Genomic DNA, 16,770 nt, shown 5'->3' on the forward strand with positions numbered 1-16,770 from the left:
CAAACCCCAGGAGCAGTAGAGTGAGGTGGTGGGGTGAGAAGGGAGTGAATGCACTTAATTTACTTTCTTTTCTATTATTAATAAAAGTTGTATTAGAATGCATTTTTTTCATACTTAGAAGAGTGCATTTTCTTGACTTTTTACATTTTGTTTTTATTACTATTATAAACGCAGCACTACAGTACTGTAATAGATTAAACTGTAATATCTTAATTTGTTTGTTTGCAATGCAATAACTTAAATTATAGGCGAAAAGCGGTGCTTTATGGTTGCAGTATTCATTTTCATTACAAGTGCTTACTACTAGTAAATACTAACTCTATTTCATAAGTAGTTCACAGTTATAACAAAAAATAGATTAGAGAAATGCTTGTTTTGCAAGCCATGGAATGATACCCCATAAGGTACAGTAAGTCTCACAGTTGAAAATTCACCATTCATGGAGACTTTAAGGTACCTAACCCTCACAAATACATGTTTTTACTCTACAAAGATCTCCAGGTGCCAGTGGTTTTAAAAAGATAAGAAACAAAATGGGAGGGAGGCCTTTCTGCCCATCTATGACTATTGGCTTATTAGCAGCTATTTGTTCAGAGGATCTCATCCAGATGCTACTTTAAAGATGCCAGGGTATACAGTACATTTCAATAGCATTGCCGTGTAGCTTGTTCAGTACTCACAACTCTTTGCATTAGTGCTTACCTCCTTTTCTCAGTTTAATTGCACTTTCATGTAATTTCCACTGCCATCCTCTTATTTGTGTTTCACTACTAAGTTTGAAGGACTCCATGTTGTCAACGTCTTTGAGGATTCTGAATAGTGGAATCAGGCTCTCTCGCGGTCCTCTCTGTTTATGACTATGAAGTTTAATTTCTTTTATCCTGTCAGTGTAGGACATTGTTTTGATACTATGAATATATCTGGTTACTTTTCTCTGGATTCAGTTGTGAGTAGCAGTATCTTCTGTACAATGTGTTTAGTAAAATTATACACAATATTCTAAGAGATGTGTTGCTAGTGCACTGTATAATTTTAATGTACCTTGGTTGAACACTTTAACTATAAGTAGCTCAGGTGCGTCAGCATGCGTAGGCTGCAAAGGAACAAGTAATAGTTTTATTCCATACTAAAAAGAGAAGAAAGGACACATTTCGGCCGAAACGGCTGCACGTTTCAGCATGGAATAAACCTATTACTTGTCACTTTTAGCTATAGGTCAATATAATTTTGTTTTCCCTTTTTATGGTTTCCCTGCATTGTCTAAAATATCTAAATGATGTGTCAACATAAACTTAAAGTTTCCGAATTTGTATCCATATATTTTTTTTTTTTGCTTTTGCTACTGTTATGTAACAGTCTTTATATTTATACATTCAGCTGCCAGGTGTTTAAGCAGTGTTGAATTTTATTTTACTCTTTTTGAGTTTCATATTCTCCTTCTACAGTGTTTGCTAATCGTCCTACATTGGCATTGTCTGCAAACTTGACTAGTTTATTAACTGTACCAGAATCGAAATGGTACTTGATGTAAATTACAAAGCACAGTGCTCGTAGAACAGATCCGTGTTGTACCCTACTAATTAAAGTTCAATTATTAGCATTTGACCCTTATCCGCAATTCCAGTTCTGTTTCAACCAGTTCTCAATCCAAAACCGCACTTTTTTCCCCAAATGTCTCACACCTGTAGTCCGTTGATTACTTTTACGATTTATCAAAAGTTATGCACCATGTCATGTGCTCTGTGTGTGCCATAACTGTTGTTGCTTTCTCAATAAACTCTAATAAGTTAAGCAACACCTACATTTTTAATCCATTTCAACTGTCCCCTAATATTTTTCATGCATACATGCGATCCTCTGGTTTAATTCTAATTGTTGTTTCATAACGTCACATTTCTGCTGTATTATAGGTCAGACAGAATTGTCTGTAATTAGTTGGTTCAGTTTTTCCACCCTTTTTATGGAAGGGCACTAGTGGTCAAAGGCTAGGAGCCATTCCCTTGGCACCCAGGGACTGAATGGCACAGGGCAAGGCAATGTCTGAAGCTGCCTGCGTCCTGTGGAGAATGCAGAAAATGCTGTTAGATGCAAAATACCTTTTAATGAATCCTGCCTGATCATGGCATTTAAATTTGCTGATGACAGCACCTTAGCCATGGTGGCAGAGACAGTTAAACAGTTGGGACAACATCTCTCACACATTGTGGGAACTGTCTTTTTTCAATAAAAGGGATTTCACATCAGTATTAATACGCTTCCTAAATCAAGCTTTCTGAATGGCCTTATGGTCTTATCTCAAGCAGATCGGGGCCTACAGTAGCTGAGGTCAGAACGTGAGATAAAGGTCAGGATGGTGCCAGGAGATGTACACTTTGGTACAGTATGTCAGGTATGATGAAAGCCATGAAAGAAAAACAGAATTGTTGGGGCAGCGTTTCACAGGTGGACTCGCTAGCAGTGGAAGAAAGTCCTCTTTACCGATGAGCTTTTTTGTAGACCACCTTGAAGAATGACAGCGTGTGGTGTGAAGATGGGCAAAATTATACACTGTGGTGTGCAACATTATAATCAATGGGGAGGATCAAGTGTTATTGTTAATGGGCAGGAGTATCAAATCACTGCAGAACTCCTCTTGAAGTGATTGATGGAAACCTGATTGCAAGTCTTGGGACCTCACTTGCTGCCCTTCTTGCAGGCTTATCTTGATGTGACACCATTCCTGCAGGACAATGCAGGGCCTTGCATTACTTGTGTAAAAAACACAGATACTGGTGTTGCTCATGTAAGAATGGTTTTCTTTCATGCCCTACTCACCAGAACCACTGTCCATTTGAGTTGGGATAGCATGTGGCATCTAGGGTTCAGAGATCAGTGCATTGACACATCAACTCATCCAGGTTGTATGAGAGTACAGGGGCAGAATTCCACAAGACAGCATCTGCAGCCTACTTTAAAAAAGGGTTTTATCGGTGCTTAATGTAAAGAAGATGATTAAGTAAACATCATCTAGAAGTATTTAATATTCTGTGTAACGAGGTTTATTCCTGAAAAAGCGCATTTGTATAATGAATGAATATTGATTAAAATTAGTATTGATGAAAATCTGCTCTCTTCATTGCGGTTATGCAGACTTTTAACTGTCATTGAATTTGTTGCTCATAAACAGTTTTGCCACTTTCAAAACGGCAAAAATAGAGGCATTAAAAGAATGTTAGGCTTCACAATCTTAAAAGGAATCATTAGAAAAAGAGGGAAATGCCGCTCGCATTTGGGAAAGTTAGTCAATATCGTACTCATCCAGGGAAAAAGAAAGTGCTTCTTTCTTGCTGACTGTGATATGCCATGTGTGTCCTGCAGCTTCGCAGCCTAAAAGAGCTGCAACTGTGACAGAAGATAAAGTCACTTCTTTATTTTGAGGCAAGGAGTCTCACTTCGCTTGGGGATACTTTCAGAGGTTTATCGAGTTGTGTCTAATTACTTCTTGTGTTGTAGAGCCAGTGATCTCCAATGAAGAACTGCAATGATTTTATAGGGTTATCAGGTTAATTAAAAAAAAATACCCGTTTCATTTTTCTCTTCACACCTGCTGCTCTTCTTTGTCTGCTCATTGTAAAAGTTGAATAGGTGTGAGAAATAAAACCATTTACTCAAAAAGAAGTGTACAATTATATGTAATTACCTTGAAAGTGAATTCGTACAATACCAGTTCTCTTATTGTTTTATTGAGTGAGCTTGTAAAAGAAAGCTGTGTAATAGAGTATGAAAATCAAGTAATAAATCTGATTTTGTAAAGCAGACGGAACCAAACAGCAGTCTTCAGATACCATCCTTTCAACAATGAAGTCTGGAACATGAGTCCTTAGAATACTTTTCTAATATCAATAGCCTTAAGCACTGACATCTCATGGGTACTAAAATGCATAGTGTGTTAATAGAAATCTGTATATTTTATAAAGAATTTCAAGGTTTATGAAGTCTAACGCTGGGAATATATGTCTCTGTGGGATAGGAGGTGAGAGATTAATTGAATTCCAGGTGAGAATTTGAAATGAAGGATTATTGAAACCCATAGTAGAAAAATTATGTACCTAGGGCTACAATTCAGATTTTGTATTTCATTTTAAGCTTGCTTCCTACCGTAGAATCTTTATTTTCTTTTCTTGGCATGTATAAAAATGCTTATTACAGGTCTTTGGACTGAATTTGCTTTTAGTAATTGTTTTTTGCAATTTATTGCCAATTTTTAAAATAAGGCCATTCTATTTCTTAAAATATGACTATTCTTCTTCTTTATTAGGTCCTGTCTTTCTATTATAATTTAATTTGGTTCTACGTCCCTACTCCAATATGGGATAATGGTTCTGTAGATTTATATCTGAAATGTATTATTATATCTTGATATTTGTATTCTTAAGAGATTTTTTGTGTTAGCAAATATGAAAGTAAATTCTTTTTAAGTTCAGCGATATAATAGCAATTGTAAATGAAGAATTTAGTCTAAAATAGTCTGTTCATTATGATCCAATTTCCTAACCAAGAAGTATATTTAGTAGTTCTGAGTAAATGGATAAAGCAGTGAAGGTTAGGAAGTCTGTTATGAATGGATATACTATGTTGTGCTATATCAAAAATGTATTTGTTTTTTAGCCCTATGCAAAAAAAACAAACAATTAAAAGCTGGTTATACATAATGGAGGCTAGAGTACACTTTCCTATTAGCTGTGATAAAAAATGTTTTAATTCAGAAAATGTCTACTTTTAATTACCAGCTCAACTGGTTATGATTAACTAATTATATTAACCTTAATGGTAACTAGGACATCGTGATGTTAAATAGCTTCTGCAGTAAAAGTGGGTCTGCGCTATTGCTGGTAAATTGTCCCATTTGAATGCATTTGAAAGAGCATCATTCACATTTCTTTTGTGTCAGTATGTCTGCAGAGCAATGCATCGAAAACAGTTTATTTCAAGATATTTTTTTTCTCACGTAATGCAATTAAAGGCTGATGTATCTCAAATACTATAGAGAACAATCTATCTGTGTTGGCTGAGGCTTACAGAGGCATTGGACCTCAATGAGTCATAGCACACTGAACCCTGCATGCCTTCTGCCTCACAGCACACTGCGGGAGTTAAGGAGCAACTGCAGGATGCCCTTGTAATCTCCTGGTTACTGTCCTCCAATTTAATTGATTCCTGGGCTTGGTTTGTTAGATGTCCATGCAAGCTGTTAGAAGAAAAAACCTTCAAGTCTCATGCTGCAATTTTCCATTGGAGTCCTATGATTTGTGTGATGGTTTAGCTTGGTTTCATTACCAAATCGTTGAGAGGCAGAAATCCCTTCAAGCAATTCTAGAAATTTAAGTTCCTCCCTGGATTGGTGTTTTGTTCTCTGCCGGTCCTGTAAGTGTGACCTTATATTCTTCAAAGCCTGCAGCAGGCCCAGTGTTTTCCACATTTGTAATTCAGAGGATTCTGCCCTGCTTCTTATTTAAAATAGTAACCATATGCCATTTTCAGGAACATATTTAAGTCTTTTAATATAATCAAGGGCTTAAAATAATAATACATTTTAAATTATTGTACAGTCTTTAGAATTTAATTATATTCATTTCCAACACACATGAATGTATTTTATGAGTATTTTATTGATATATAGGGAAAACTTTTGGAGGCAATTAGACAGTAGGCCTCGGGCTTCAGCATCTGTTTTCTAATGACAAATAATTAGACACTGTCTCCAATATAATCATCAGCAGTCATTCTTAATAAAATTCAATTGTCTGTGACTTAAAGGGATGCTGTTTGTTTTGAAATACCCCACCAGGAGAAACAACAGCTCTTGACAGAAATATTCTGACACATGTGCAAAAACACCCTGAGCTAGGCCATGATGCTAATCTTCTGTTCCCTACCAGGAGGACGGAGCAGCTAGAATCTTCCATACCAATGCCCCCATGCAGTCTTTGTATTAATGCCCCCCACTGTCTGTAGACTGAGGCATAACCAAGTTGCTAATGTAACACAGTTCAGTTAACACCCATTTGCTGTGGTATAAGGAGTGTTTTGAGCCAAAAGCTTATCTTCAGGGAAAACTTCCTGCTACTCAGCTCAGATCATTTTCCATTTTTACGTTTTCATGCCATTTGCTATTTTTTTAAATGTTGTATTCTTTTTTTCCGGCTGTAATGATTTTCTGTGGGAGCATATCAGGTCACGCTGGGCTTATTTATTAAATGTCCCTTGTCCTCATTATTCTTCATTCTGGTAAGGAAACTGAGCCTCTTTAGACACAGATAACTAAATATTCGGTCCCGTACGACAATCACATTAGCTAGTCAAAAAATGAAGATTGCTTCGTGACGAACAATTAAGGGAGCCATTTAGACCTGATTGCGCTATAGCTTGTTACGATAATTCTATTTCTCCTGTTAGAAGCGAATGGAATTTAGCTCCAATTATCTCCTGTAATCCCCTTATTAAATGTGAGTAATGTTTCCTGCCCTATCTCTGGTTTTACTGGATTGTTAACGCTGGCAGATTCTGGTTCTGCCTGTGCCTGTTGCAGAGGTTTTGTAAGCAGATTGTCACAGTATTAATTACAATTTCACAGACAGGACACACTGGAAGACAGTGACAGGGGCTCAGTCTCCTGCTGGGCTTTGTAAAACAGGGCCCTTCTAAAGTTTCCTCTGATATCAATTAATGTGTGAGAGCTTTAGAAGATTTGGTGCATTGTGATGGAAAAGAAATAGGATGAGGCTATCAAACAAATTCTATTTATTTACCCCTCCTTCTTTCCTCTCGAAAGGACAGCACGGTTCACTGAATGGAGCTGATGGAAAGCTGCTTGTTCTGCTTTAAATTTCTGCCTTTGATATTTCAATAAGGGCATCATCTCACTTCTACAATTTTATATTTTGTATACAACGGAAACCATGGGATTTTCCTCTCTTCTGTCATTTCCATATTAAACCTCATTCTTGAATCTGGGTTTTAATTATTATTGGATTTTATCTTAACAATATGTAAGGCTTGTTTTCACCACTTCAGTGCTCAGTGTGTATACAAAGCTGTTGCTGTTCAAGTTTGTGTACACAAAGCTGTTTTTTTGCCTTTCAAGTGTGGTTCGTGTTATTTTATCTTCTGATCCATTTTGATTATGTTTTACACCTTTGTCTGACTTGGAATATTGATGCATACTATATGTATAAGAGTCACCTTGGGCAGAATCCAAAGCAAGTATGTGTGAAGCACGGGTTGAAATAGAATACCAACCTTAAGATGACTCCATTGTAATCTATTTTATGTTGTTGTTTTTTTTTACTTTTAGTGTGGTTTCCTGGCCACTTTGTTGGATTGCTGTTTTAGTTTTATTTAGTTTTTTACCCTGAACCACGTATTCGGTGTTTTTAATCTCAGTTTAAAATTCGCACCAGATTTGGAACGAACCAATTTTGTTTTATTGTTTGGTTTGCAGCTTCACTGCACAAGAAGAGAGGAATGAGGATGTGTAGACAGACTCCTCTGGCTTGCCTGCCTTTCTGTTGTTGCGGCCTGCAATGTCTTTAAGCACCACAGGCCGCACAGCCTCCTACCCATGGTTCAGTGCCGATTGGTGTGGAGACGTGCCCCTCACAGACAGCCCAGAAGGCCAGAGGGGACGTTGAGAGCTCAGAAAATTCTGGCCGATCAATCCAACTGGCGGCACTCAACCACTTATGCACTGCTGCTTGGGGTACCGATCGCAGTCAGATATCGACACGATCTGTTGATCCACTCGGGAGCCCACTTAGGTTTAATAATCACTGATGCAGCTGGAAATCCTCAGTTTTAGTCTAGTGTGTCTCATTACATTTCAAACTTCTCGCGGTCAGCCCCATTACAGAACAATCGTGATAAAGCTGAAACAAACACCCGAATGATCGGGATTGGATGACTGATAACATTTGGACTCCACACCATCCTGCCCAACAGCAGGGACCGCCAGCATCAACGGAGAACTTTTGCCGACTAAATATCGATTCCCCTTTCTGACGAATCAATGTGCATCTACAATAATACATTAAAAATCTTTACTCGTATTTAAAATAACCCGAAGAATATTAGCCAAACAATGCCTTGCAAATTACATATTGTTCTCCCATTGATCCATTTCATTTTTCAGGTGAATGCCAAGTCTGACACCACTGTTGGGCTAATTATGATAAAACAAATCGGCGCATTGAGTTGCCATGGCTGCTGCTGTGGCCTTCCGTGCGTATTGTGCATACCTTTATGAATAATTGAAATCACATTTATTTTGGAATAAAAAAAAAAAGAGGAATCGCTCTGAAAATACTACATGCGAACCTGGATGGGCTTTACTTGGCCTCGGTATTTCCCTGCGTCGTCTCCATCATCAGGAGGCTTCCACAATTCATGTTTAATGTTCCCTCATAAAACTTAGTTAGCTTGCAGCTGATGGCCATTTATACTGCTGTCATTGCATATTTATTTCATAATGAAACTCATTTAGGAGATTTATGGTCAGGAAATAAGAACACTGTGTTATTTTTAGTAATACAGAAAGCTATCCTGTCTATTTTTAGGCAGACTTGTTATATTCATCTTCTTTTTCCACTGTCACAAAAAGAATCATTTTTAAGCTGAAGGAAAATGAAGAAATCCTTTTTTTGTGGTGTTCCTTACATATATATTATGAATATTAAATGCACCTTAGTCTGTTCTCTGTTGCATTTCCGTGTAAAAACTCATATTTCTATATTTTTTATATTTGCTCAGTGTATTTTTATATCTTTTTGTGTTATAATAATGTGATAATCAGCTGGCTGCACACACCTTTATTGGAATTATCTTTATTTAATTTTAGAATTTTGCCATCAGTGAAACAGATTAATCTATTCTGTAAATTAGTTGACTTTAATTTATGGGTTTCCAATCCATATGGGAATGCAACCATGTCTGCACGGCACCATTAGAATACATCCATGGAAAATGTTTGGGCATGATCCGGCTGCTTCCATGCATAAAAAAGCAAAGATAATTCAACTCTTGTCAGTTTTGTTGACTAATTGGATTATAACAGTGCTGAGAGAAGCATTTATAGCAATGATAGAAGTGGAGGACTAAATGCAGTGTAATAAATCACTCTGGACTTGTGATCTGAAGATATTTGCTTTTTAATGAATCGGGTATTGTACACTGATGTTCCCTCCACAGGAAAGGGATTTTTTTTAGCCAAATATTTATTAATATGGTTCAAAAAACCTTTTCTTCAAATTCATTAGCTCTTGTGCAAGTGTGCAAGTATTTACAATACATTTAGAGAACTATGTAGTGCATAAGAAATAAAACAATATATAAATACTGTACACAGATTCAGAGATGGTAAAATGCAAATGGAAATACTTTTAACAGTCATTGTTTTTACTTAGTATGAAAGTTTGTGCTTCCGATATTTAATATAACAGTATTCCAAAATAAAATTTCCCACCTCAGCTGAACATAATATAAACTGCAATCGCACTGAACTTGTCCAGTAGGTTTTAGGTTAACATTTTTCAGAAACATGAGATGGAAACTGTGGCAACCATTTTTTTCTTCACTATTAGTTGGCTCTTAGTAGTAGACTCCTCTGGCAATGAAGTGTAAAGATTTAGGGCTTGTCGGAGTGATGTGTTCAGAAATGGTTTTATTTAAAATGAAAAATCTTTCAGTTTGTTTTCTGTCTTTTGAACAATGAGTTATAGAAACATTGTCCATTGAGCTTCACTTACCTCTGGTGACAAAGCACACACATTTGTATTCCTAAATTTGGGGGTGACTTCCTACTGACTCTCATTCTGTTTTTATTTAACGTTCCACATTCCACTCAAATTAAGCTCAAATTGAGGTGAAAATTGACTTGATACTTAAAAAAGACTTAAAAAAGAGATTTCATCTGGCTTATATACTGTATATATAATCTTTTTCAGTAGTATCCCAATACTGATAGCAATGCCTGTCCCCTCCACAAACACACACCAGTCTTTTGAGACCATGTGTTGCCTGGTTGGGTATTCCACTCCTTTTGCACAGCTAGATAAAGTGGAGATAGCAGACCAACATAGAATAGAATTGCTTCAGATATAGAATGAACACTTATGCCCGTCCGGTTCGGTTGTGCTTTCAATAAATTAGCTAAATCAACTAGTGTATGTGTTGTTGAAGCCCTAACTGCCTTTTACAGGTTCTTAGAGTTCCTGTTTATTGAGAGGATCAGAGAAATATATAGGCTAGACCTTTCTAACTACAAACATATGAGTGTATAAATGTATATATGTATTTGCTCTAAGTAGGTTTATTTAAAGAACTGCTCTTTATATGCACTTCCGTGCAAAAGTCTTAGACTTAGACACAATCAAAATTTCTTATGTTATGTCTGTACATGATGTGCATCATCACATAACTCAAAGCTCCTACTTTTGTTTTCTAGTAAGAAAACTGCTTTGATTGTTGTTACTTTGATTGTTGTAGTTTACTTTAAGGTGAGAAGGTATCAATCTTGCCATTTAGTTATCTTTAATTCACATTAATGATCAAAATCTTTAAAAAGGTTGATCACAATAATTCAAGGTAAACTATCCATGATTAGCTAAAATGAAATGTTGTAGCTAATCCATCACATTTACCAATCAGATCCAATTGACATAATGTCAAGTGTTCCTTGTCATTAACATAATTTGTTCCTCTCTACAGATCCATAAATCTAAAGGTTGCATCATGTTCTACAAAATAAGGGATTATCTAATCAGGGTAAACTGTTAGTTTAAAAGGACTTGGACAGAATTGCAGCAGGTGATCTTTACAGAATTATTCTACATTAAAGGGAAAATCCAGAGATGGAAAGAAAAATAAGACAATGCAAAATGTCTAAAACCTTTGCACAGCAGTGTACAGCAAACATTGTATTATTGTCATCACAGGATATATGATAACCTTAGAATCTACACCTCTCTTTTTTTATAAAAATATTTCACACTCATTAAGACATCATGTTTAGTAAAGCATGAAAATTTAAATACCTTTTTTTAAAGAAACATAGAGTTCTTCCCTAGAAAGGATAATTGTTTATGCATTCCATAAATGAGAAAGAGAATATCCGAAGGCACACCATTCCCAAAAGATTTGTCTGTAAATTTCTGGTACTGTCCATACGAGAATAAATTACCCCAGCTACTCCGGTATTTATAAATCTAGGCAAACAGGCTCTCTGAAACATCTTTATATGTAAATATTTTTAGAAACTTTTACCTCTACTTTACTTTTACTTTTACACTTTTAAGTGTAGTGTGCTCTCTGAAGGCACCAGTTCTGTAGGGTTCGGGCATTTACTGGGACAATTATTAATTGTAGCAGTAAATCACAAAATGATTCTTTTAATGGCTTTAGAATCCAACCACGCAATATAACTCAAACAACGCACACACACAGGTACTAATACACGAGGATACATTTATTAATACATAGAATATGCATGTAAACCTAACAGATCTTATCAAGAGGGTTATCAGAATACAAAAGGTATATATTCAGTCAGTTACGAAGTGTTACACATATCAAGAGGACATACGTTCGGTATATCATTCATTTAGACCATTTCGTAAATGCACTTGGTTATAACTTCTACATTAGATACTCAAAACAGGTACATAACTCTTAGGAATTAAATTGATATCAACTGGTTGGGATAACAATTGAATTCTCAAGCTGTAATGCATTGAAGTTGAATACTCATCCAATCTCTGGGGATTCAGATCTCCTGCGGACTCAAAGAAAAAGTTGCAGGCTGTTGCTGTCCAATCCGCACTCTCTGGCTCAGTGCCAGGCTGTACTGTGCGGCTTGCGACGGTGCGCTGCTGATGCTCACTGAAGACCGGCTAGTTAGTGTTGGCTTTAACTAGCAAAGTTTGTGCACAGGAGAAAAGATAACTGTGGGTCCCAGCAAGTCAGTAAGAGGACCGGTTCGTTCCTGATGAAGCGCTAGTTCTGAATACTGATTCAGTTGTCCACAGTTCTGACCTGTTCATGAGGCTTGCTGCTGATGCTAATCTCGGGTGGATCCTCTGGTTACTCGTGGCAACCTCCGCTCTAGACTCTTAGAACGGAGGAAAGTTCTGGCACACTGGCCGTTCCGTGGTTGTCCGGGCTGAGTCTCAGGATGGTCAGGAGGCGCGCTGCGAGAATGTCCTGCCCTTGGGAGCCTTTCTGCTCCTGGGCCGTCCTGCCCTGGAATTGTCTCGCAGCCCTGGAATTCTCCTTAGAGATTCTCCTTTTCAGAAAAGTCCACAGAATAGTTCCTGAGCTCTGTGTTGCCTGTTTTTACCTGGAGGAACTTCAGCTCGTTCATTGGCTGAAAGTTCCATGGGCATCAGAGTCCCACGTGGGTTACTCGGCCCTACCAGTCCCTGATTGGTTGATCAAGGTGAGATATGAGTCACTTACTCCTGACACTTAGGAATGCAGTCCAGATGTCCATCTGGCACTCCCTAAACAGATAGGCGCCAATGGATGACCATTGATCATGTTAGCCAGGCTTAGCTAAGTGCATCCCCATTTGGGAGCTGTCCCTTATCAAAAGAAAACATCTTTAAATCAGCCTGCATGAATAGCTTCTCTGTGGCTGCACCACAGAGATTAAGAGAGAGATGGGGCCTCATTTGGGAAAGCACAGCAACACTTAATTCTGTCTTATTAATAAGCCTCACTGCTACATAAGCAATATCAAATATGAAGCATTGCAATGAAATCAGTTCTGTTCTTTGCGTTTAATGAATTTAATGCTAAGAAATCTTTCTACAAACAACACAAAGACATGTAGTTACAATCGATTTTAAGTTTTCATGTATTTTTGTCAAGTGTGTTAAAATCGTGAAAAGTGTACAGGTTAACAGAGGGCTTTTTCAGAAGAGTACTGATTTGACTTTCTATATTTCAAACCTGACCTGAACTCTGGACAGAAAAGATGTGGGTTCAAATTCAAATTTGGATGCTGCTTTTGTAGTCTTAGTAATCATACGTCACTTGTATTGTTCCAGTGATTGCCCGACCAAATAAACTGGTCCTCTCTAGGTCATCGTTGTAGGTGAGAATTTGTGCTGAGTTGATTCATCTGGTTAAATAGATGAGTATTTGGAAAAGCCGGTGCTGAATGTTTCCAGGTGTGACTGTGGACATGTGTGGAGGGGGCATGGGGCTTTCAAAACAGAACACAATCCTTTAAGAGTAGAGGGTAGAGGAGTTAATTACCATAAACTACAGTGCCTTGCGAAAGTATTCGGCCCCCTTGAACTTTTCAACCTTTTGCCACATTTCAGGCTTCAAACATAAAGATATAATTTTTTTATTTTATGTGAAGAATCACCAACAAGTGGGACACAATTGTGAAGTGGAACGAAATCTATTGGATTTTTGAAACTTTTGTAACTAATAAAAAAATGAAAAGTGGGGCGTGCAAAATTATTCGGCCCCCTTGCGTTAATACTTTGTAGAGCCACCTTTTGCTGCGATTACAGCTGCAAGTCGCTTGGGCTATGTCTCTATCAGTTTTGCACATCGAGAGACTGAAATTCTTGCCCATTCTTCCTTGCAAAACAGCTCGAGCTCAGTGAGGTTGGACGGAGAGCGTTTGTGAACAGCAGTTTTCAGCTCTTTCCACAGATTCTCGATTGGATTCAGGTCTGGACTTTGACTTGGCCATTCAAACACCTGGATACGTTTATTTGTGAACCATTCCTTTGTAGATTTTGCTGTATGTTTGGGATCATTGTCTTGTTGGAAGATAAATCTCCGTCCCAGTTTCAGGTCTTTTGCAGACTCCAACAGGTTTTCATCCAGAATGGTCCTGTATTTGGCTGCATCCATCTTCCCCTCAATTTTAACCATCTTCCCTGTCCCTGCTGAAGAAAAGCAGGCCCAAACCATGATGCTGCCACCACCATGTTTGACAGTGGGGATGGTGTGTTGAGGGTGATGAGCTGTGTTGCTTTTACGCCAAACATATCGTTTTGCATTGTGGCCAAAAAGTTCGATTTTGGTTTCATCTGACCAGAGCACCTTCTTCCACATGTTTGGGGTGTCTCCCAGGTGGCTTGTGGCAAACTTTAGACGAGACTTTTTATGGATATCTTTGAGAAATGGCTTTCTTCTTGCCACTCTTCCATAAAGGCCAGATTTGTGCAGTGTAAGACTGATTGTTGTCCTATGGACAGACTCTCCCACCTCAGCTGTAGTTCTCTGCAGTTCATCCAGAGTGATCATGGGCCTCTTGGCTGCATCTCTGATCAGTCTTCTCCTTGTCTGAGCTGAAAGTTTAGAGGGACGGCCAGGTCTTGGTAGATTTGCAGTGGTCTGATACTCCTTCCATTTCAAGATGATCGCTTGCACAGTGCTCCTTGGGATGTTTGAAGCTTGGGAAATCTTTTTGTATCCAAATCCGGCTTTAAACTTCTCCACAACAGTATTAGGGACCTGCCTGGTGTGTTCCTTGGTCTTCATGATGCTCTCTGCGCTTTCAACAGAACCTTGAGACTATCACAGAGCAGGTGCATTTATACAGAGACTTGATTACACACAGGTGGATTCTATTTATCACCATCAGTCATTTAGGACAACATTGGATCATTCAGAGATCCTCGCTGAACTTCTGGAGTGAGTTTGCTGCACTGAAAGTAAAGGGGCCGAATAATTTTGCACGCCCCACTTTTCATTTTTTTATTAGTTAAAAAAGTTTCAAAAATCCAATAGATTTCGTTCCACTTCACAATTGTGTCCCACTTGTTGGTGATTCTTCACATAAAATAAAAAATTTATATCTTTATGTTTGAAGCCCGAAATGTGGCAAAAGGTTGAAAAGTTCAAGGGGGCCGAATACTTTCGCAAGGCACTGTATGTACTGTACATTGGAATTTTTGTTCACACTGATCTTTCAGGACATAAACAGTACAGCAGACAACACCACACGATGTACTGTAGACAGCACATTATAAACATAATAAACAATAACAACCAGAACAATTATTGTGTTGTAGAGAACAATAAATATGTAGTAGTGGAAAAAAAATGTAGTAAACATGGTAAAAAGTGCAGACATGCATTGAGTCTGAGGCATTGCAGTTCGCTGTTAGGATGCGTACTGCAGTAGGGTAGAATCTGTTACATGTTGACATCACAGAAACACTTGTTTGTGTGCTGTGGTTGTAGTTTTACTTTTAGGACAACGGGTTTTGGAGAGTTCTCAAATGCATTAGGCATCACTCTGATATTTCATCCTCCATAAATCCAAAATCAATGCAATAGGTAGGGACAGTTTATGAAAATGTGTATTTTATTTAACTTAGCATTACCATTGTGGAAGACTTCGGTACACCTTTTTTCATGCTCTTTTCAAAGAAAGGCTTGGCTGTTGTTTTGCAGGTTTATCCAGGAGATAGAGCACAGCATGGGACCCGGGCAAGCCAAGCAATGCCAGCTGAGGACTTTTCTCACTTATTACATCAATGATTACTTCCTGAACCAAGTCCGCACTGAGATCAACAAAGAAATTGAGACAGTGACCAAGGTGTCTGACCCCCTGAAGATCCTGGCCAGTGCAGATACAATGAAGATACTTGGAGTGCAGCGGCCCTTACTGCAGGTAAAACTAAGAAATTTATTGATTCATTGATTCGTGTGACTTTGTGCTGCTTGTTCCAAATCACGATCCAGAAAATGCAAATGGAAACGAATTAATTTTCAGTCGAGAACAGGAGGCACTTCTTTACTCAGAAGGTTGCGGAACAAGCCACCCAGCCATGTTGTTAAAATCCTTACTCTGGCTCATTTCAACAAAGCAACTGGATGAGACCCACAGGTCAATAAGCTGGCAAATTCTGAATGGGCTGATGGGTCACATGGTCCTCTCCTCTCTCGTTTGTAACAGTTCGTAAGTTCTTAAGAAAGTTGCTTGTGCATGACTTCACTGTTGTCTATTTTAAAGTATTTCATGTTAAGTTAGGAAAATCACCAATGGCCATGATATGATGTCATTAGAATTTCACTGCACCCTTAAGTAAATTAGCTATAACAATTTTAATAATCTCAAAGCAACAAGCACTCATGTTTGTCATAATACCTTATTATTTGCTTGTCTTAAAGACTGAAGAATGAGTAGTAATAGTAGTAGAAGATTTAGACGGTAAGAATGTTAAAACGTTGTTGAAATCTAAGCCTTGCGATTCAGTAAATCAGTTTTGTCTTTGTGCATTGCCCATTTGCTGTGAGTATTGTCCACAGAAAATGCTGGTTGAAATTTCTAGGAAAAGATTTTCAACTTTCTGACGGTCTTGACTCACTTGATGTTTAATTCCAGGGGTGCTTAGCACATCAGCCCCTTTCATGTTGTGTTCACATACAGAAGGGGTTGACAAAGAAGTACAATTGATCATATGCGTAACCTTTTCAAAATATTGAAGTTTCAGTCTGAAATCACATCCTTTACCTGCTACCCGAAATATGTGTTTTGCACATGGAAAAAAAAGTCTGATCATCTGATGTGTACAATAATGGTATATCATCTTGCAGTATTTGAAGATCAAGGTCAGACAAAATAAAATTTGGACAAAATAACCTATTTATGTAGTTCTTTATGTAGTTATGTAGTTTTAGAACCATATCGACTTAACAGTGGTAGTAAATTACAGTTTAGATAAATTATTTAAGAAATGTAATTGGTGTTTGTTTAGGTAGCTT

At 37.8% G+C, this 16,770-nt stretch overlaps 1 protein-coding gene across 2 annotated transcripts in view; it reads left to right on the forward strand.

Moving 5' to 3' along the window:
• exoc4 (exocyst complex component 4) overlaps positions 1–16,770 on the forward strand; it is a 225,777-nt gene that overhangs the window by 121,054 nt on the left and 87,953 nt on the right. For both annotated transcript variants that reach the window (XM_088645406.1, XM_088645407.1), the window contains exon 11: positions 15,457–15,676. In XM_088645406.1, the coding sequence (XP_088501532.1) occupies positions 15,457–15,676 (220 nt within the window). The remainder of the gene's footprint in view (positions 1–15,456; positions 15,677–16,770) is intronic.

The sequence above is a fragment of the Lepisosteus platostomus genome, chromosome 9, assembly GCF_059453375.1.
Source record: "Lepisosteus platostomus isolate fLepPlt1 chromosome 9, fLepPlt1.hap1, whole genome shotgun sequence".
NCBI lineage: Eukaryota > Metazoa > Chordata > Actinopteri > Semionotiformes > Lepisosteidae > Lepisosteus > Lepisosteus platostomus.